General features: G+C 38.4%; 2 protein-coding genes across 2 annotated transcripts; one reads left to right on the top strand and one right to left on the bottom strand.

The window, feature by feature from the left end:
- Window positions 1–228: 228 nt before the first annotated feature.
- GCSH (glycine cleavage system protein H) lies at window positions 229–7281 on the top strand (the record flags this gene model as incomplete). The annotated part of the gene is made up of 5 exons (XM_026059194.1): window positions 229–247; window positions 3833–3912; window positions 4761–4824; window positions 6430–6561; window positions 7152–7281. Coding segments are annotated over 5 exons (393 nt in total), but the record flags the coding sequence as incomplete, so codon positions are not given.
- Window positions 7282–21943: 14662 nt separating this feature from the next.
- On the bottom strand, window positions 21944–22891 carry PPP1R3E (protein phosphatase 1 regulatory subunit 3E). Its single transcript, XM_026059517.1, has one exon. The coding sequence runs from the start codon at window positions 22889–22891 to the stop codon at window positions 21944–21946; it is 948 nt and encodes a 315-aa protein (XP_025915302.1).
- Between the last annotated feature and the right edge of the window lie 42 nt (window positions 22892–22933).

Genomic DNA, 22933 nt, shown 5'->3' with positions numbered 1-22933 from the left:
CGAGCGGCCGCGCCGCGGGCGGGCGGGACAGGCACTGCGGACCGCCCGGGCCGAGGCGGGCGCGGGGAGACCGCGGCTGCGCTAGCGAAGCCCCGCTCCTGCTCGGGCGCGGAGCTAAGCGCCCGCGGAGCAGCGGCTCTGAGCGCAGCCTGCAGCCGGCCCGCTGTGCTGCAGCTGCTGCCCAGGTCACTACCTGCGTTTGTCTGCTAAGCTGTAGTTTACTAACGCACGCCAGAAATTTGTAACGGTAAATGAATTCTTAAGCGACTTTGCTGTCCCGTGTACAGCGTGATACGGAAGTTTACATACCTACCTGCCAGGCCCTAATGGGATTGGCAGAGCTTTGTATACAAAAGTACTTTATATTGATACATGTAGTTCAGCTGTCCTTTGCAGATAGGAGCCACGCAACAGCCTGGGTTTGGGTGCTGCGGCTCCAGTGAACTATTCCGCTCTCGTACTGAGCCGTTAGGATTACAGCAGAGCAGCCACGCGAGGATGAATGGCGCTCAGGCTGCGTGGACTCAGCCGGCTCATCCAGGCTAGCGGGACGCGCGCAGGGGTTGTCTGTGTGAGAACTGGAGCGCAGCCTCGCAAGATGGCTGAGCCTGTGAAGTGGATCCCCATGGCCGAAAGGGGCAATTGCTCTCTCCCTGCTTTTGGTAGTGCAGTTTCACCTATCCCTTGTTTCGGTGCTGATGCTCCTCTGATTTCTCATCCCGTGAGAAGCTGCTTCACTTCCCTGAACTGCCGGAAAACTGACCTCACGGCCATGCTGCAGTCTGAGCTGTCAAAGCTGATCTGAGTGCTGTCTGCCTTCCATTGTGTGGCCTTGTTCCCCTCCCGGCCCCCGCCAGAACCCTCACTGAGCGGGCTGAGTAAGGAGAAAATGAACTCGAGGCAAAAGTGGATAGCTGCTTCTTCAATTAGCATGCTGAAATAGCTTGCTGATGGATTCAAGGAGCATCATCAACAGTACAAGAGGGGCAAAAATGTGTGGATGGCAAGTTCAGGCCTGCAGCAGCCCCGCAGTTAGATTGGTTTAGGCTGGCAGGAGATCTGAGCCAGATTTTCAGGGCCTTGGGCCTGTTCACATTAAAGCAGCTTGGGTCAGTCTAACCAATGCCTGTGCAGTATAGCTGCACTAGTATTAAGGCAGAAGATAGACTTTTGCATTGGTGCATTTTTGCATTTATGCAGTTAATTCTGACAATATCTACTGCTGTCAAAACTTGATTTGAATGAAGGTTAGCCACAGAAGTCTGAAAACAAGATCTGTAGTACTCTAGACAACGGAAGTGCAAAGGAGAAGGTAGGGCTGGAGAAGAGAAGGAGAATACACTATAAAAGCAATGTCTACTACTAAGAATAAGTCATTAATTTTCTTCCAGATAGCATTTAACCTAGCCTCCTGCTGCCTTTGCAAGTAAAAGAAATAATATTTTTATTGGTCATTACTTGCAAATCAGATGAATCAAGAGCTAAACTTTTTTACTACTGTAATTGTTTACTATGCCCATCATTTTTCTATAGCTATAACTTGAAGGTAATAACATAAATCATACCTTTGTTTTAGGCAGAGAGGAAACATTTTGTATGCCTGTTTGTGGAGGTGTGAGTTTTACTTCACTCTTCAGGCATATCTTTATGAAATACTTAATAGAGGCAGGCTACGTTAAATGAAGATTTGAATTTAGAATGCACTAGTTAAACTGAAAACAGTCATGTTGAAGTTGATGAAGTTAGAGTAAATTCAGCTGCTCTTCTGAAAAAGAATACTTACAGAAGAGGTTTGGTATGCTTTGATATCATATTCGTTTAATCTGATTTATTTAATGTGCTGATTGCATAAGTTCAAAGTTCAAATTTTGAGATTACTTATTAACGCTCTCTAATTTGGCCTTGGATTTATTTACAGTGTGTGTTACATGGTTAGAATTTTTCTTATGTGCTCTTCTAACAGTCTGCTTTGTTCTAAATTAAGCCTGAAATCTTCTGTCTTTCTCTCTCTTTTTTAATCCTTCTTTATAAATGCATCTTATACAATATTATTATTCTACATAAAAAGGTACCAGCTGGCTTCTTTGTGGTTGTGTCGTTCTCTGTTCTCACGGTTCATTACTCATTTCCAGTGACATTTCTATTATCCATGGATTTAATGTCTTGACCTAAAATGATTTACAAGATACTTGGTTTCTTCTGTTCATCAGAATATGTCCTGAGAAATTTATGTAGGTTTAAATAATGCTAGCTGAAATCTCTGCTTTTTCTGATTGATACTGCGTGGAAAATAAACATGCAAAATATTTTGAGTAAAATGCAAATATTAAGTATACTCTGAAAAGGATATACACAATTGTCTATACTTGCAAAAATGTCTATTGTGCTATGTAGTTCTAGAAAACTTAGACCATCTTAAAAGATAAACCATTTAGAAGACTTGCTTCTGTTACACGTGCTCAGAAGTTAATGAGAGGGTCACTACAATTAAAACAGCTCAAAACATTACTGACTTAAAGTGGAAAGATTTTAGCGCGTCTATAGCAAGAACTTCTCCTTTCCTTCATGCACAAGTTTACAAAATAAGGAAGGCTTTGTCAAGTTTAGTTTCTCTAGGGAAACTTAGGAGTCCGTCCCAGAGGAGAAGCCCAAGAGGAGAATTTTGGAGCCAAAAGGAAGGCCCAGCTGCACTGATGTGGCACTAATCACCCAGGAAGTTCAGTTTAAGAAGTTATCTTCAAGTTCTGGAACGTCCCTCGTCTGATTGGACTAGTGCTAAAAGTGAAGATTTAAAAGAAAAAAACTGGAAAGAAGGAATCTTAGTGGAAACACTACAAGTGAGAAAAAGAACAAAGCAGGCTGAAAATTCTCAGAGCAAGAAAAGTTCTGGGTCAAATGCTGGGAAGACAAATGTCATCTGTTTCAATTATTTCTCTTGAAGTTTTTCCGTATGGTTTTATAGAAAGAGGTGCTTTCAATAATAAAACCTGTCATGAATCTTACAGACCTAAATTATATGCAAAATTGTGAGATTGTTGTGAAAAGATTTAACAGGGTCTTAAATATGCTTATTTTAAGAACATCATATTAGTTATTCTGAATAGTTTTACAGTAACGGTATTAACAGAGAACAAATTCTTTTAGGTAACAGTTACCTGTATGAGTGGCCTTATTAATTTGCCCAATATTAATTGGGCTTAATTTTACATAGATCTGTGGCAACATTAAACAGGTGAGAAATAGACCTTACAGAAAATGTCAGCAGGAGGGAGGGCAATCAGCCACTTAAAATAGCTAGATTGCAACTCTTCACTGCAACTGATGGCTCTATTTAAGTATGCAGTACCTTGAATGAGATGTTGGAATGGTCACGTTTTTCCAGCATGTCATTCACACTGTCCTTGTTGAGAATAATAAAGTGGTTGGCAGAAATAATCACTGAACAGGTTGGAAAAGCCACTAAGCTATTATGCAGATGTGTAACTGTAAGTAAAGTACACATATGCACTTTTGATTTATACTTCTGTGAACTAGAACTACTCCTTTTGCTCCTGTACTGTATCAGTCTTTGTGATTACACAGGAACTAGTAATGCTATCAGCAATACCCCTAGTAAGCTTCTGTTGTGCCGCTGAAGATGTCATGAATGGAACAAAGTGCTTCTGTAATTTGCACTGTTGTCTTAAATATTTTCCAGGAAAAACAGACAAAAAGCTAACCTCAGTAAAAAAAAAAACAAAAAMCAGCAGGGTTTAAACCTGCAAATGTATTATTGTATCTAAGCAAGCAACATGTCATGTACTTCTAAAATACCAAGTTTGTTTCATTTTAGCCCGCAAATTCACAGACAAGCATGAGTGGATATCAGTTGAAAATGGTATCGGAACAGTAGGAATCAGCAATTTTGCACAGGTATTGATTTTTTTTTTTTCCTCCTACCCAAGCTTGCAATATTTACTTATACATACCTGCTCTTGTCCTTGCTCTTTGGATAGATACTGKTTTTTTTTTTTAATTATTATTGTTCTAATTGCATATACTATACACTGAGATTTTGGACTTAGAGCTATCACATTGTTTATAAAATTAATGCTACTTCAGCAYTCTCTGATAAATTCTTAATCACTTCAGATCAAGCCTATGGAGAGCTGAACTTGATAAGAAACTTAATAGTTCAGTTGAATTTAAAACCTCTTTTATCACTTCAGTTTTTATAGACTTTCAGAACACATGGTTATACAAAGAAGTTGCCATGTACTTTTCAGGCCAAATTCCACTTGAATATGGTGCAACTCCTCTGGCTAAAGAACAATTGTGAATAGAAATACAATGTGGCATATATTTCTTAATCTAAGATAGTGGTGGTCAGGGGTTCTTTAAGAAGATCAGATATTTTCTCATCCTGCCTGAAGGAATCTCTATATAATCCTTATTCAGCCTTAGGATTATTAATACTGTAATAGATAAACAATAATTTGGCATTTGGGGCATGATTTTCATTACATTTTAAAAGATATATATATATATGCATATATATACATATATATACACATATTTTTTTTTTAAACAAAAAAACCCAAAGTGATTTCCATTATGAATGTGTAATCCTTAAAAAGAATGAGAGCTAAATTGGGTGGGAGGAGGCAAGAAAGGGGGAGAAAAAACTTGTATACTCCATTGGTTCTGGAGTTACTGTATCAAATATCTCCTACATACAGTTTCTTTAATGTATGCTTTGATTCATTTGTTTTTCTTTTAAGGAAGCATTAGGAGATGTTGTTTATTGTAGCCTTCCAGAAGTTGGGACCAAGTTGAATAAACATGGTAAGTTCAGCTATAGTTTCTAATGAAATAATTATTATATTTATCTCACTCAGCCTTTGCAAAGTTGAATTTTATGAATTAATCTTTATGTTCATTAATACCATTATACATCTTCTGGATGCAAAATTAATTCAGGTATTTCTAAGATAGACCGCGGCTTTATTTTCAGACTCTGTCAGATAAAACTAAACAAACCTTAGGCCATGCATAATAGCAGAGACAATCTACCTTTTAAACTGTGAAGACATTTATTTAAAAAACAAATACTTGAAATACATTTTTGTAATAATTCTGTTTATACTCTGCTTTTAAAATACACTTATTTTTATGCTTTGATTTGAACTTCTTGCTAGTGTTTAGGCTGATTATCTGTGATTCTGCAACTATGCATTTCATGAGTTGCAATGTAAGAAACAGTAAGATTTAATTGATATCAAGCTCTAATTTTTCTGTGAACATACAAACTCAGTAATTTCTGGTATCAACTGTAATCATAGGTTGTTCTACCCATTAGCAACTTAGAAATTGTTATGTTCTTAATCATGCAGTTATGTAATTTTATATGTTAAAGGAGAGTGAGCATTAGCAGGTAGAAAGGAAAAGCCTATGTTGTATTTATATGGAGCGCTTGTCATTAGCCTGAGATGCTGCAGAACAAGAATATAAATTGCTGAGGTAAAATAGCAGGCCTTTCTTTTGACATCCTTCTTGTGTAATAGGTCCCAATAGAACTGTTTCAGCCAAATCTATACATTGGCTTGAATAGTGAATGTTACACAAAAGCTCTTTCTGTTTAGGACTTTAATTAACCAATTTGTAGTTTTATTTTATCAGAAGGAATTTCATTTCCATTTAGTTCTTGCTTTCCTACCAGTCTGGCCTTAATCTAATTCCAGGCCTTCCCAGGAGATGTTCTCTGATTCCCTGTGCTCATGCCTAGCTGTCTTCTGACAGCTCCATGTTCCTCCACCCTGTCTTGTTTCTCTGTGGTTTAGAGTTACTCTGACTAATGTTGCTTCAGGCATCATTTCCATAACTGCATATAAAATACAAAAAAGGGAAGGACAGCTGGATGGTTCCAATGTCGTGCTCCTGAACACTAATGGGTGTTTTCCAATGAGTGCAAATGTAACATTTGATAGTGTTTCTGAAGAAAAATGGAGACTCCTGAAACTGTGGCTGCATCTGTTCYGTAGACAAATTATATAGAGAAAGGTTTAAGTGCTACACAGAAGGCATATTTAGACCTGTTGCAGCAAGAGCTGGATGCAGCTCCTTCTAACCTTACCTCATATCATGCTGTAGGGCTTTAACTAAAGGACTAGCCAAATATAAGACATATCCATCCCTTCTAATAGTAGCCAGCTACTATTATAATAGCTAGTGTTATACAAGTTCCCTAGAATAATTGAGGAGCATAAACTTCAAATTTAGTACTTCTGATCATTGTCATAATATTGATGACTTCAGTCTCTTTGAAAGTTTCCTTGTTCAATATTAAGGCACTTCTTTCATTGGCCAGGTCATCATCAGAGTATCTGTCTGCAAAACTAAATCATTTCATATATTCCTCCTAGGAGCATTAAATCATATTGTGTGTTTCAGATGAGTTTGGAGCCCTGGAAAGTGTGAAAGCTGCTAGTGAACTCTATTCTCCTCTCACCGGAGAAGTGACTGAAATTAACGCTGCCCTTGCAGAAAATCCAGGGCTCGTCAATAAATCTTGTTATCAAGATGGTAAGATGTCATTTTTATCTTTCAGTAAAGAATACCACCTGGATCCTGACAGTRTTGCTTGCTATCACAGATAGATATGTGATTTTTAATTCTTCAGGTTTAATGGTGTGGAGGATTAAAATGGAATGTATTGAATATAGCTCAAGTCCAATAAAATTTATAGCATGAAAGCATTATTGTAGTCTTGTCTTTGCTGCCAACTTTTTTGCAATGTTTTCTTTTCAGACATAGATTGGGGTTGAATTTAAATTTCCCTTCATTGCATTTCCATTTTTTGATCCTGTAACAGCTCAAGATACTGGGTGGTCAGGTTTTTTTACTCTCTCTAAATAGCATTTCTTTAATGCCACTGACAGAGACGGTACTGCTTTAGATAACTGGTCTGACTCGGGCTATTTCTTATAAGAGACTTTTTCTCAAGTTTCTAAACATTGTTTTGCTGGCACAAGACACTGAAGTCCTGCTGATTCTACCACAGCATTACAGAACTTGTATGTCTACCAGGGCGTATTTTTCTAAGGAGGTAACATGAAGGTCTCTTTCTTGTAGGATATTGGCAACTGTGTTTCTTTCTAATTTCTTAACTACAGGTTGGCTTATCAAGATGACTGTGGAAAACCCCACTGAACTTGATGAACTGATGAATGAAGATGCCTATGAGAAATACATAAAATCCATTGAGGACTGAGCTGGAATACTGAAATAAACCCATATAAAATATTTCAGTGTAGTTTGTCATAAATCAGTGGAGAAAATCCAGTTTTGGCAACCTGAAAAATACATCACTTATGATCCCATATACAAAAGAAATAATTGCAGTGCTAAAATGTTTAACATCTGCAAACCGACTAGGGCTTTTTCTTATTCTAAATTGCCTGATTTGTGTAACTTTGAGACTTCCAATCTATGCTATTTTGGAAAGCAAAAAATATATTTGTTGAAATAGGTACCTCCCAAGTGTCATTTGACAATCAAATTTAATATATAACAGCCTTAATACATTAATATGGTAACTCTGTAATAGGCATATGACTTATTTTGTGTTCTGGACTACAGCTTTCCCTGAAATATTTTTCTACCACTCTTAAGATAGTGGAAAAGCAGTGTCTCCCTAACCTCTTAATATTTTTTTCTAATTATAGTTGCCAAGATGATACCAAAAGAGAGAAGCTATACAAACTACCTCTCTGCATGATTTTTACATGTTTTGCTTCTTTACAGAACTAGAATCCTGTATGTGTTCCCTCTTCATTTTATTATGTAATCAAATAGCCCTTACAAAGGTATAGTTCTTCTCTTTTGACTTACTTTCTTAGTATGCAAAACTCACGCAATGATACAGTTTATCAGGGTTCTCAAGTGGATTGTTTAGGCCATATTTCTTTTCTAGACTAAGCAAACACTATGTATGTCACAAGAACATCTAATTAAGAAATTTTACATCTTGCGCTTAGCAATTGTGGTGATCTCAGAAGAGTAAATGCTCTTGAAAACTGTGTGATCAGTGATCACATCTGTGATCAACACTTTGGCGTATAACTTAAACATATGTGCCTGTCTCTAGGAACAAGTAGGCGTACTGCTGTCATGAGGATGTAATGGGAATGAACTGAAACTTTCATTTCCTAAACCAGTAAACTAAAGCTGCTGACTCCATTAGACTTAATATTTAATGAATTCACAAACATGCACTCAAAGTTGATGTGACATCTAAGGGCAAGGCTGAGTTGTGTGGACCAGCATTTTGGGAAAATGTAAGAGTACAACAGAGTTCTAGACTAAAGTTTTTTTCCCCAATTTTACAATAGTGGTTTGAAGCAAACTACAAAACAGCAGAAGCAAAAACCAAGTACACTTAAGTTGATCTAAGACGAAACAGGAATGTTTAATCCATGTAAGAAGACAAAGGTAGAATTACAATTCCTTTGGAAGTTACTTTGAAACTGCAGCTGTTCTAGACAGGCTGAAATACACTGCAGGCTCTACAGAAACCTCTTTTTAAAACTTTCTAATGTATAAAAATGTAGGCACCTATTTTAAGATCTGAAAGGATGTCAAAACAGTTGGTGTTTTTTGAAATCCGAAGATCTAAATTTTTCGTAAACAAGTCCCAGATGAACACCCTGCCAAGAGATAGACCACTCTGTGTCTAAGATGAGACTATCTCTTCTCCTCACGAGTTTGGAAAGAGTGGGTTTGGCTGTTCCAGAGAAGTCTTGACTTGGCAATGGTTGATAAACAAAAAGCTCCAGTAAATCTGAATGTAAGTGCTTTAAGAATGGTCAGTACTTATCCATTATTCACAGTATCATGCAGTATTCACAAGAGACTTGTGACAACAGTCAAGGCCTGGAGACATGGAAGTTTGATCCTTGCCTCTGTTACAGACTCCCTCATGTCAGTTGGGGTCTTTAACTGCCCTGTGCACCTTCTGAAAGGAAAGAGAAAGTTTCATTCAAATTAGAATGAGTGCAGGCAAATGAACATAGGAATGCATGAAAATGTTTCAATTTGTTGTTTCTTCCACCTCTACTCTCTTCATCTTTACAAGAGAGTAATTAATGATATGCCCTTCATTCACTGCCATATATGACCTTTTTGGATCTCCCCTTAAGGTTAGTCCAGAGCACTGTAAAGCATTTTTATGTACTTTTGCCTTGAAAATATTTGTATTCTTTCCTTTTGATCAATGAAATATGAAAGAGTCACTCCTGTAAATCCCTAAAGAACTTGACACTTAACTTGAGGAATAGTAAAAACTGGAAAGTCTGGTCTCTTCCTCAAGCTTTGCCCTCATCTGTGTATTAATAGAGTTTATAAGGTTACACAAATGACAACTTTCTGGAGAAACCATCTGAAAGAGAATTCCACCTTTCTTTTATGCCAAACAGTTGGAGAAGGGATGTTCTTTTGTTTAAGGAAGAGGACCAGGAACCTCTCTGTTCCTAGTTCCTTTAGGGTTTGCTATGACCTTGAAGTGATTTATTAAATCTACCACTACCTCTGCAAATGGGAGCAGTGATACTTAGGTGCCTTTCTTGTATGGTTTTGCTGAGGGCTCAGGTCTTCTGCAGCTATTTAGACCAAAGGGTATCTATCAAAGTGAGCAGTGTTTTCATATCTTTGTATAAGCCACCCAACTGCCTAAATTACATTATGAAATTATTCACCTGTGATTGATGCGTACTACCCAAGCAGGGCTTCTAGACCTCACACAGTCCCACAGCTTCACTAAATTCATCAGAAGCAAACTTCAGACAGATCAATGTGCACTGATTTAAGCCAGACTCTGCAAGAGCAAAAATGCAAAACTTGCCAAGATGAATCAATAAAGAATCTTTTTAATAGAATCATCGAAATAAAAACATGGAGTGAATATGTATTAGTTTTGGACTACGACATACTTTATTCTAAATGCTTTTGTATAAATTGTAGGGGGAAAAAAGAAATTGTTCGGCAGTGTGCTCCTATAGAAAATGAATAAAGGAGATGATGATTTTTCACAAAACAACCACTTTGTCTCTGGCTCTTAAGTCTTGATTCTGAGGGGAGACCTAAAAAGTATCTTTAACAGATGAGCTTGAGAACTTAAAACTCATAATTACYGGATACTAAATGTTACAGACTCAGTACGGAGATTGGTTTTATAGCCAATTATAATTTCCATGCTTCTCCCACAAGCAGTAATTAAGTCTCTATCTCATAGGGGTTAACTGTATCATCACCTTTCCTCTTGCCACCTTCTTTCTGTTCCACAAATATCAACCCATTTTTCTTTCAAATTATATAGGTGAATAATACAAGCTAAACTTGGAGCTATTCTTTTCAATCCATACTCAGTTTTGAAGATTTTTATCTATTTCAAACCTGAAAGCATTGCATACCAAAAATTTTTCTGTTTTCCAACCAATAAAATACTGCCTCTCCCTATGAATCTTGATGCATCATGTATGTAAGATTCAGGTATTGTTACTTATGATCATAGGAAAAAAACAATGGTATAGAACTGAAAGAACAAAAATACAGAAATAATAACAGTTGATGTTTTGAGGTGGTGACATTCCAGTACTGCTATGTCTCTGTAGATTCTGCATCATGATTTTTCTTTAAGTAACATGTTACATAGATGCATCAAACTGTTATTGCACACAGCTAGTGAACCATCATTTAATTTCAGTAACGAAGAAGAGCTGTTAAATAGATTAACATTGCATCTATCGTAGTAAGTATTGGAAACGTGTGTATGACAATATTGTTTTAATTTGTCAGGAGATTTCATTATGAATATAAAGGACAATGTCAACTTCGCTGTCATTAAATTAGCAGTAAGATAATTACCTAAGAAGCTCTGATGATTAGGTTACAAGTGTGTCATATCTCTATTTCTTAACCACAGCATGAGTGACATTTCTAATGCTCATTCCGAGTTAAAAAAGAAATCATCGTATACTTCCACCACATGGTGGCACTCAAAATGTTAACGATGATAGTGGTACAGTGGAAAGGTAAGGAGGACTGGGAAGGGAGGTCAGCCCACTTTTCTGCTTCAGCAGTTTACTCTCTAAAAGACACTGCATTGACTCCTCAGCTTCAGTGTCATTTAATTTCCTAAGTCAACTTCAAGACCAGAAAAAAATTAAGCATTTCTTGCTTCACTGAAAATGTTTAAGAATCACTCCTCCCAGAACTATATCTAACAAAACAATTCACTGCAACCTCATTTTATCATCTTTCCTCTCTCCTGCTCTCCTTGTTTCCTGCAGCATGTCTAAAATTGTCAGCTTGTCAAGATAGGGATTGGGGGGGGGGTGGATCTGAAATTTTACCAAGTTCCAAGTATGGTCCTATCCACTACATCAGTAGAAGTCTTTTCATTAATCCAGCAGGGATTGCTTGGGAGCTTTGGCAAACATATTCTTCCATCAAAGTTACAGGCAAAACTGCTTTTAGCATTAATGGAAGCTGAATCAGTCTTAGAGACTGCAAAATTCACCCACAGAACACAGGACCGCTTTTACAGAGAATAGTGATGTATTTTAATGTGGTGAAATGCAAATGGGTTGATGAAAAACTGAACGTCTTTTGGAAAGCCATTCCTGGGGAATTTGACCTGATGGATGTAAGAAAAATTGGAAAGCACCTTGAGCAAGACGCAGAGCCTTATCAACGTAAATTACCAGCAAGGTATGCTCTAGACGGTACGAGCTGGAGACAAATTTTGAGAGCAGCCTAGATTGCCTAGGAGTGTCCTGAATGTCATTTTTTTTACTGTTGCCATAATATTTGAGACATCACTGTAGCATAAATCATTGGCAAGGGTATTTAGTCAGGGGTATTTTAATTGGTTAGTTTCCTTTACAATATTGATATCCCTCTCTTCCTGATAAAGGATAATTTAGTCATTTCAGACCTGATCTATTTTAATGCAACACCAATGTTCTACACCCTCTGCTATTAGACTATTTTGTCATTTGTTTATAGTGTTTAATTATTTATGCTGTTGAATGTATTTCACTCGGAGATGCATTTTAATGGAGGTACAGCACTTTAGCCTTTCTCTAACCATGAAAAACAATCCACAAGATAGAAGGATGAGGCTGCACTTCTTAGAACACAAGAGTATTTCTTTTGTCAATCATCACTCCCTCCCTTCTTCACCACAGGTATCTGGATCAAGAGAAAATGACTGAGAATTAAATATTCTTGGCAATTCTTGTCTGTTCTGACAACCTCCTAACTCATGCCCAAATTGGTAGAGCAAAGTCAGTGATAAAACTGCTATAATACCACCACTGCATACCTTTCTTTTTGCTTTCACATATGATCCTCAGCTACAACTGAAATATTTTTGTCAGCTTTTTGCTAGACTGCAGGGCATTTCTTAAATCAGACTGTCCTAATAAACATGTCACACAATACAGACAAAAATTCAGCTATTCAAAACCTTTGAAGGGAATTTTTTTCTACTTTCCCATTATCTTCCATAGGTTTATCTCCACTAGTAAGTAGATCATCCTGTGTTTACACACACATTCTGTTCTCTCCTGCCATAAATCTCTGATTTTATTACATAAGTATCACTGGTTATGTCAATCATAGGTACTGCCAGCAGGGCCTAGTTGCAGCAAAGAATCTAAAGCAATGATATAAAATGCATGTGTACAAGCAAATCCTGTCTCTTTCATAGTTATTACCCTTTCTCCAGTCCCTGCCTGCTGGAAAGGGAAAGGATGGAGATGAAAGGGAGCAAAGAAGATGGGTTCAGGAAGGTCATGAAGATGGGATGAAGCTCAGTTGGTACAATGTGGTAAAGTGCTTAAGCTTGAAAAGACCCACTTTCCTTCACTCACAAAGACTGGCTCAGGAATAAGCAGAAAGAAGACGACCTCAGAACTAACTGAATTAAGTTCTTCCATTTCTGCCCCAGACCAAATTAAAGAAACCTGCATTACCCCAGCTGTCTAGTAACTTACCCTATGAACTAGGACTTGGTTGGGAATAACTGCACATATGTGTCCAATGCACTGATGTAGCAAAAAGAGGTAACTGACAGACAACAGGCTCCAGCTACTTCTTCTCTACCACCTGCTCTCTGGACAGAGGCCCCTGCTTCTATGGGATCTACAGAAGTACTATTTCAGATGGAGAATCTAACATAGTCTCACTCGAGAACAATGTAAACCTATGCCTTTTTTTTTTTTGCATTTAAGAGCACTCTGTCACATCATTATAATCTTAACCCAGAACTGTAATCTTAAAACTTCAGGATCATTCAAGTATAACTGCATTTTTAAATTCAAAGTATAAGCCTTACCAAAGAGAATAGGAAATTGCATTCTATTATTCTGATTATTATACTCTAATATTTATACAGTGGCACCTTAAGAAAACAGATCTAGATTCTGTATTTTATGTGAGCTAAGAGTTTGCTTTTACTTGAACAAAAAGATTAGACTGGCATTTAATCAGAAAACATTCGCTCTGGAAAAAAAAAAAAGAATTCTGGGGTTACATTTTATTTACTTTGCCTTTCCAATGACATCAAGGAAAACAGTAATAATAATATACAGACAACTAAGCAGACATTTTGATAAGAGTATAGTAAAATAAGTTGTGTTGTATAGAAAAATAAGTTGTACAAAATATATGAGAACAGACATGTAACTTTTATTCTCCCGATGACTATACGGCTATCTTTATCATATAGAAGGGCTAAAAAGTTTTGGTCAGCAAAAAGCTGACATCAGTTCTTGACACTATAAGATAAGGTGCTATCTACTGGAAGACTGTGAAAACTAGTGCATTATAAGAATTCAAGAAACAAGTATTCTGAACTCAGCAATTGACAAGGAAAGACTTTTTACAAGAGTCTTTAAGATTCATTTAGCTAATATCTAGATAACCTCAATTTTCCATCACCACCATCTCCATCACTGGGGGAGAAAGTATGCGTTGGTTAAAGAGAGAGCACTACTGTGGTTACTGCTCAGTATACATGGGGCTTAGAAAGCTTCCTTCTAGTGCAAGTGGTCCTTCAGCACTGGACAATTTAAACTGGTTATTTTTTTTAATAAAATAAACAAAAACACAGTTCTCATGTATCTCATGCATCCCTTCCATGACAGCCACTCCCTCCAAGAAAGATGTATTCCTGTACCTTCTAGTACCTACAATTGGCTTTTGGCAGCTACATGCTGAAACTGCAATGAGAATGCTCCAACTGTTGCTAGTTACTGCAATGATGCAAAACTGGGACAGAGTAAAGCCACAAAGAATTAAAATACCGGCATCCCTTTCTGAACTACAGAACACTATAATGGCTATGTCTGTAAACTGCGTAAAGATACAAGACTACAAAGCTAGCTAYGTACATTTATGCCAACCAATAATCTCATCCGAACTTCTTGAATAACAGTTATACTTAACATTACTTACAACAAACCAGAAGACCAGATTTCCAAAAGAACTCAGCATACAGCAGCTTCCATAGAGAACACTCTTAATGGAGACTGCTTGAAGACAACTCGATTTGAAAACCTGGCCCAAAGGTTAAATGATTGTCTTCAGAGGTTAAGGTACATTACCTAATGTCTTCCTATGTGTACTACAGATAAATCAGAACATTTTTTTAAAGTTGTCAACCAGAAGGAACTCATGTTTTTTCAGTCAAAAAACAGGTTCATATTTACGACACAATCACAATTTGTATCATTCATATTTAATGATAGATAGAAGCTACAGGTTTATAAATATATATTTTTCATAGTTGTGACAACCAGTGACTAGATATAGTTTTAGTGGAAAATAGTCTGAAATACAGTAAGGCTAGATAAATTACAAGGCATTATTACAAAAAGTTGATTCCGAACTTTTGGTGATATTATATTATTTTTACAAACATTAAAAATAAACATTATTTAGTGCTGTATAAACACTGCAGAAGAAACTACAACCAAGAGCAGCTTACCAGTTCAATTTAAAGTTAAGAAACAACTTTTTTTTTTTTAAACAAAGTCAAGGTAAATCAAAGCAACAATGACAAAAATTTGCGTGTTACAGAACATTGTCTTGAACAGGCAGCAGTGCCATCACTGAGAGAAATAATTTGTTTACCACTGTACATGAGAAGTTAGGTTGGTTTAAATCATTTCAAGAATAGTTAATTTTCTATCACAGTAGTCAATTTTCCTGCACTACAACATGGATTCCAAACCAGATGCTGGCAGGTTTTTGCATTCAAGTAGAGCCCATTTTACATCAAGCTATGATATCCTGGCCCTCTTAAAATGTAGGAACTTCATGGGAGGGTGCCCCTCCATGAAACCACTCACAAGATCTATATGAACATCCATTATACCACAGTTTAGAAATTGGACTTGAGAGCAATCCCAGCGAACTTCCGTTCTACTACTTGGGCTCAATTGAAAAAAATATATATATATAAGATTTGCCAATTTAAAACTGTAATACAATTCAGCTTATTTCTAAGATACGAAGATAAAAAAAAATTAAAACTCACAAAAGTAACGCAACAAACAATTTTTCTTTCCGGAAGGTGAAAGAGTAGAGAAAGGTGTTATGCATGAGACATCATGACCCAATTTTATGAATTATTGTTTTGTTACCATTATTCAAAGGAGAATGATTATGACTTTGTGAAGTCAGACTGGACAAAAAAGAGCCTAAAAATATAATACTATTTAAGACACAAAGTTTCCCTATTGACATATTTAACAGAATATTCTATATACAACATACAGATACAGAAACTTTAACCATTGAAGTTAATCCCTACAAAAACAGGTGTACCACAGTATTGCATAGAAAAAAATCCCTGGTATAAATATGCTTGCACTGGAGACTAGGACGTTTTGCCTTCCTTATCAAATCAAAGCACATACATTTTTAAAAAGCACATCTCACATTTTATTATATTTTTCTTAGCTATATTCTTTGGAATTACTAGTGTATGTGTTATGTCAAGCATATTTTTATTCTGCATGCTACTGTTTAATATTAAAAGACTAAAACTGAAAGGAAAACTGCTTTCCACTTCCCTCAAAAAACTATAACATAAAAGAATTTTCCTATGATGCATGAAAATAAAATCGGACCTTTCTCAAAAAGAGAAAGCTCAAACAAAACCCAAAAGAGCTGAATGAATAGGATGCTCATATAAGATAGGAAAATCCAGGTCCAAACCTCCGCTCTATAAAATAATTTAAAAGCAATGTTTAAAAGTTGAATAAAGAGTCCAGCCTCAGGAATAGCCAATGGTTTCACAGTTCAGTATTCACTTTGATTGTGGAAGACCTACATTCAAGTCCATACATGAAATTAAGAAGTACTCTTACCGCTTAGCTATTTTAGAGCAATTCTCTCAAATAAGCTGATCCTGAGAAAACCTTCCTATTGAAACAGATATGTTTCCCTGAACATGTTTCAATTTTGAAAAGTCACCATCTTACATTTAAAAAAATCCCAATCAGCTCTACATAAGACTGTATTTTTCTTTTACAGCAAAATTGACTACTTTTACTTCCTACCTTAAACTATTTATGTTCATAAAGCTTTAATTTCACTATTCAAAATATTTTCATTTCAATAAGTAATCCTTTCATATTATCAGATCATGTATACATGAAATGCATACAGAATTACTGGTGATTTGCCAAAAAGCCATGCAGGATAATTTGAAGATAGAAGTCATTTTCTTCAGATATTCCTTATAGTGAGCACTTTAATTTCATGATACAAACTGTGCAGACAGATTAAATCCATTCATAARTATTAATGATATGCATTACGCAGCATCAAATAACAGTAAAAGCTGAAAAGATGGTAATGTCTACACAAATACATTTCATAAAAAACTAGAATTTCTGGTTTCACATAGAATATATATTTAGAATTATATCTATAAGAGGTGAATATACACAATAAATATATTTTCTTGTATTAAATACAGTCACAGGGTTTTTTTTACTTAAATACATAATTTTAGAGGTGTACCAGGAAGACATGTTTCCCACTGTACTGTTTTTCACTGTAATACAGGAAAATGTTATCAAATTCTTCTGGCTTCTACTGATACAAGATTTCTGGCACAGCTGAAAATGTGTCAGGAATTGGAATTATTATATTTTTATTATAAATTTCATTTTAATGAGAAAGCCATTATTGGACTTTGGCAGGGAAGTTAAGGAACACATGAGATTTCTTACTTGCAAATGTTGAAAGGCACATAAAAAATTCAATATATATTTAATAATAAGTTAGAAAGCAGATTCTGAGTATTTCTCCAGATTATTTTACATTAAAATATAGAATTAGCAGATGTTTACCTCTTGGCTCTACCAAAAAAACACTTCATGTATCTGTAAAGAGCTCATGCTTATGCATGAAGAGACATTTGTTCATTCAAGTGATACATTTTCCCCTCACATACAGAGAAATAATTTTAAAAAATGTGTGTACTTATTCTGTTGTTTAATAAGATACTGAGGCACACGCATTCATATGAAAAAAATATTTGTGAATGGTAACAGGAGAAAAAAATTACCCAAAATAAGGTAAGTTCATTGGAAATGAGCACACCATATTTTCAATTGCTATTTTTTATGCTAGTATACAGTATTATGTTTAGCTAGCTGAAATTTTGTTTACTTCATTGTTCTGATTCCTGGTATTCTGTTAGGATTTCTAATAATTAGGGTAGATTTAAAAAATATTGCCATAAAAGGCATAGAATCACATGCAAAATATCTATCAGTTTAAGTGTGAAGCAGCAAACATCAATGTGTATCAGACATATAATACAATTTGACTTACTGTATAAAGTATCATTGTATTGCACATAAAATAACATGGCACATTTCATAAAGCTACAATTTTGCACAATAAGTAACAGACACATTTTTACATCTCCAAAGACATAAGCAATGAATAATTCACTTAAAAGTGAAGTATGCTATCTAAGGATTATTGCCTTGCCTAGACATTCTAGTATCACTTAGAAAGGAAGGTAGCATTAGCTGACCCATGTAAATAAAAAAAAATATAGAGCCGACATCTTTCCAGAAAAATGCTGGCTAGAAAAATCAGTGTCCTCCTGGAAATTATTTCAAATATTTTACTTTGGGAGAGAAAGTTCATTTTGTGGAACTACATTCTTTAGACATATGAATTAAAGAAATTTGTTTTGCTCCTGCTCCCATTAAAATGATCGATGTCCTAMCAACTTTAAAAGTATCCAATTCAGCACAAGTTTTTCCCCTCAAAGTTATCATTTATATAAKTATGAAATAATTGTTATTTGGTATCTTTTTTTAATTTTATCTCTGTTTATCATAAAGCTTCTAGCAAGCCATGTATAGCATCAGACTGAAATCTACAGGATTGGAAACCATATATAAACACTGTCAGTGGTGAGAATACTCACAATCAGTGCAACTAAACATGTGTTTATAAATCTGAATAAATCTTGCTTGAAAATAAATTAATGTCATAGAAGTGAAAATCATGTATAATCAAAACAGTGCAGTTCTGGCATATATTGGCAGTAAGTTACTGTTAAAACCCCTCAAAATTCTCCCACAGACTTCATTGGTAGCGTTCTCTAGTCAAAGCCAACTGGGCCCACATCAACTTTCCAGGCTTTAAGAAGTAAATGTTTATAAATGCTTCCAGAAAACTATGTCTTTTACTGGAGTTGCACAGTATATCATAGATAGTCTGTGTTCATGTTCAAATCCATAAAGTTACCTGCAAAACTTGATGCTAAGGATAGGCATAACTGTTTGAAAGCTCAGGATTCTCTGTTTTGCAAAACATTCTTGTAGGTGTGCTACATCCAAAAAGGTTGAATTTTCAGATTTATACCTGACAAAGGGAGTCATAAATAAAATAAAAATACAAAAAAAACCCCAAAATTTCAACTGAAAACAACAGTAAGTTTACGTAAGTAAGGATAAAAAAGGGGTAAGAGAATAACTTGCTAGTATACTTGATGCATGTACATCTTTTTAGGTATTCCAAATTTAAAGAGTTTCAGCCACAATTGCTATAAGAAGTTTTTTTTTTTTTAATGGTCACAGGCCTGTAGATACTGTAAAAATCAAGCTATGATGAAAATTGCCATTCATTGCAAAAGAATTTTGAAAGTTCTATAATTAAAGTTATTCATTGTTCAAAATGGTTTTATCACTGTTCATGCTTCCAAAGCCATTAGAACAGTAAATAACAAATTTTGTTAAATATTCATAAACAAAGTAATAGCACTGGTTAATCCAAAATGCATAGAAACTACTTTTTTCTCCAAGCAAGAGCATTAGAAAGCTTCAGTGTTATCATTAATCTGAGTAACAGTTGTTGGTTTACTATTGGGGTAAAAAGGCCAAGCAAAAATGTTTTGGAAAGCTATAACACATAAAAAAGGAGTTTGCCTATATTTTCACCAGATTTCAAAGTGCTTTCAAACAGAGACAGGTCCTTTTTCTTCTCTCTAGTATTAAGGCTCTTTTAAATAAGGTTAGCTAAAAGACACTAGGGCTTTCTTTATCATATACACTACTCGATACGCTTTAATCATGAACAGTTTAAGACCCTAGTTCTGCAATCCTGGCTTTATAAATGTGTACTAGCGGTACACATGGTTACTCTGCTATGGGATCAGGGCCTTAATATTCCAAAATGTGAAATACTCAATAGAATTTTGACAGTTTATTTATTTTATATTTTGTTTTTATTATAAACACGGGGATGAGAAAACTGGTTGGGAATTAAAACCAAGCTATGAATAATACAGAAAGACCACTCTTGCTATGATTTTTATTAGATCAGAAAAAATGGTCTAGAGAAATTAAATGAAGTGCTCTAATTCCATGAAGTTTCCAGTTCTTTTCCTCCCAGAATCCAGAAATTTAATTATGCTGCCTGAACCAGACCCTCAGGAGACAAAGTGCTCTCAATTCCCACAGAAGTCAAGAGGTTCTAAAAGAACTTGACATAAATCAAGCCTTTTGGGATGTTTAACCCTTACGATGAACATAAAAATGTAGTTAAAATTACATTTCATTTCTAAGCATTCTACAGAAGACCCAAAACATTAAAGGCCTGATCTTACAGCCCTTCAGATAGGAAGATCACATTGTCATCAGTTTTATTGCTCTCAGAAGTAATACATGCAGGTCCCTCTCCTGCAAACACATGCATGCCTAAGTCCTTGAAAATTAGCACCCAAATTTGGCACCAGCACAACCTGTATTCAGCTGAACTCCTGAAAAAGCAAGTTAAAAACAAAAATATTCTGTTCGCTCTTAATATAATTTAAAACATAGCTTTAAAGACAGAAGTCAGCATACTCTGCAATTTCAATGTTTTTGTTGATAAATCTCTTTTTAAACAGCAAGATATGACTTTTCCTCTATTTGACCTAATTTAGCTGGCTTTATGAAATCTGTGGTTTACTGGAATTATTACAAGAAATGTGGGGCATTTTGTTCTTCAAAAAGCTAGCTCCTGCACTGATATATTAGCATAAGAAACTCAAACTGTTAACAGAAATAAAACTTAAAATGTTGCTTGGGATGCAAACTACAATTATGGACTCAATTYGTGCCATCCCCGGTTCCTTTGGTGGAATGTCATGACAATCCTGCAGACCCAAACACAAGCAGCTTTATGGGAGAAACTGTACTGAAACAAACACAAAATTCTGACAAACCTTTATGAAAACATACCAACCCATCTTTAAAACACTCATTTTTGAAAATCTCTCAGTAGACTATGATGCTGTTTTCTTACCACTTTTCTAAATTTCTTTATATATATTAAATAGGGTTCAAAAAAATTTTTAATATTTGTTTAAGCTCATTAATCATGTTTGTAGCATGAGAAGTAAAGCCATACAGGGGCTATTCCATATTCTGTCTTTTGGGTTTAATACCATAATCTTTCCCCAGTAAGGCCCTTAACCTGGCAGGGCAATTAACACAAATGAATCTCTGTCCACCTGGACACTCAATCAGTGGGGCTCTGAACAAGGATCCAGCATCTTCTGGGAACCAAGCTTTGCTTAAGCAGGATTAAGCAAACAGGATGCTCTATGATACTGTTCTCTGTGCTTCCAGCACTGATCCTGCAGACACGAGAGCAGCCGGTCCTGGCCTCCAGCACCTCGAGAGGACTTGTTTGCATCCCTGGATCCTGGTTCTGCCTAGAAAACTCTGCAAATGTCTACAGCCTCTCCCCCCTCAGAAATCAGCTCTTCAAATCCTTATTTCACAGCAACTTTGGTTATAATAACAAAACGTTAGCAAGCTTGCAGCGGAAAACGCTGTGGAACGCCAGTGGCATTACCCGACACTAGTGACTTACACACCTTACACCTAGACGTGCGTTGACATCTTTAGGGAAGTCTGAAAGGTTTCCCCTAAATGCAGCTAGTAAAATAGAAAATATAAATCATTTATATTTATCTGTAAACAGAATTCAAAAATATCTTCTGGTAACTTACAAAGGAGCAACCGGAGACGAGGACTGCGCGAGGCCGAAGACCCCTGTGAGGGCGGCGGCGCGGCTCCGCGGTTGCTGCCTCCCCCCCAGGCTGCGAGGGGCCGCGGCGCCGGGGTCGGCCAGCCGGAGGACGGGCGCGGGGGGGGACCTGCTCGGACCGGCCGCCCTCAGCGCCCCGCTTCCCCACAGGGATCGGTGCGGGCGGCTGCGGGGGAGGGGGGAGGGGCGCCTCAGGAGGCGCGAGACCCCCCGCCGCGCCAACGGCCGCCGCCGCGTCAACGGTCGCAGCCGCGCGCCGCCAACGGCCGCCGCCTCGCGCCGCCAACGGCCGCGGCGGGGGCGCGCGCCGCCGGCCGGGCCGCGCGGCTCAGATGAAGTGGATCCAGGCGGTGCTGTCGGGGTCCCCCGGGAGACAGGCGGCGGCGGGGGCGCGGGGCCGGCCCCGCAGCCGGTAGTTCGCACCCTCGTTGTTGTCCCAGTACTCGGCGCCGGCGACGCGGTAGCGCACGGCGAACTCCAGCGAGGCCTCGGCGGCGGCGGCGGCGCCCAGGGGCAGGTGGAAGGAGAAGCGGTCGGTGAGGCCGTCGGCCGGCGCCGAGGGCTGGTAGGCGGCCGGCACCTCGGCGCAGCTCGCCCAGCGGTTCAGCGTGTAGCGCACCGACACGGCCTTCTCGTAAGCCAGGTTGAGGACGCGCACGGCGCCGCGCAGCCCCGCCGGCTCGGCGCGCACCCACTCCAGCCTCACCTTGTGCTGCCGCACCCGCTCCGCGAAGCCGGGGCTGGCGCCGGGCTGCGGCGGGAAGAGCGGCTCCAGCGCCGGCGGCGGCGGCCCGAACAGCACCGGCTCCAGGTCGCCCAGCGCCGGCGGCTTCCTGGTCTTGAGGAGGTCGGCGGGGCGCGGCGGCGGGGCGGGCGGCGGSACCCGCGGCAGGTCGGCCTCGCAGAAGTGGCGCACCGAGGTGAGCTCCAAGCCGAGGGAGTCGGCGAAGCGCACGGTCTTGCGGCGCGACGGGCTCTGCTGCAGCGCCGGGCGCAGGCTGCGGTCACCGGGCGTGGGCAGCGACTTGGCGCGGCGGCGCTGCGTGGGGCTGGGGGGCACGGCGGGCAGCGAGGGCTCGCGGCCGCGGGACGGCTTCTCGCCCGCCGCCTCTCGCACCGCGGGCGGGGGGGACGCCTCGCCGTCGGGGCTGCAGCCGCCCTTGCACGGCTCGGCCAGGCTGCCATAGAGGCAGGCGCTGCAGCTGAAGTTGCGCGGCAGGTAGAGGCGAGGCGGAGGCGTGGGCACGGAGGTGTGCAGCGAGCCTGCCTTATCCATGGGCGGCAAGCGGGCGCGGCGCCGGCGCCGGCTGCCCCGCTG

This window comes from Apteryx rowi, unplaced genomic scaffold (assembly GCF_003343035.1).
Source record: "Apteryx rowi isolate R43461 unplaced genomic scaffold, aptRow1 scaffold_1, whole genome shotgun sequence".
NCBI lineage: Eukaryota > Metazoa > Chordata > Aves > Apterygiformes > Apterygidae > Apteryx > Apteryx rowi.
Note: the sequence above shows the minus strand (reverse complement) of the source record. Positions and strands in the feature narration are given on the sequence as shown.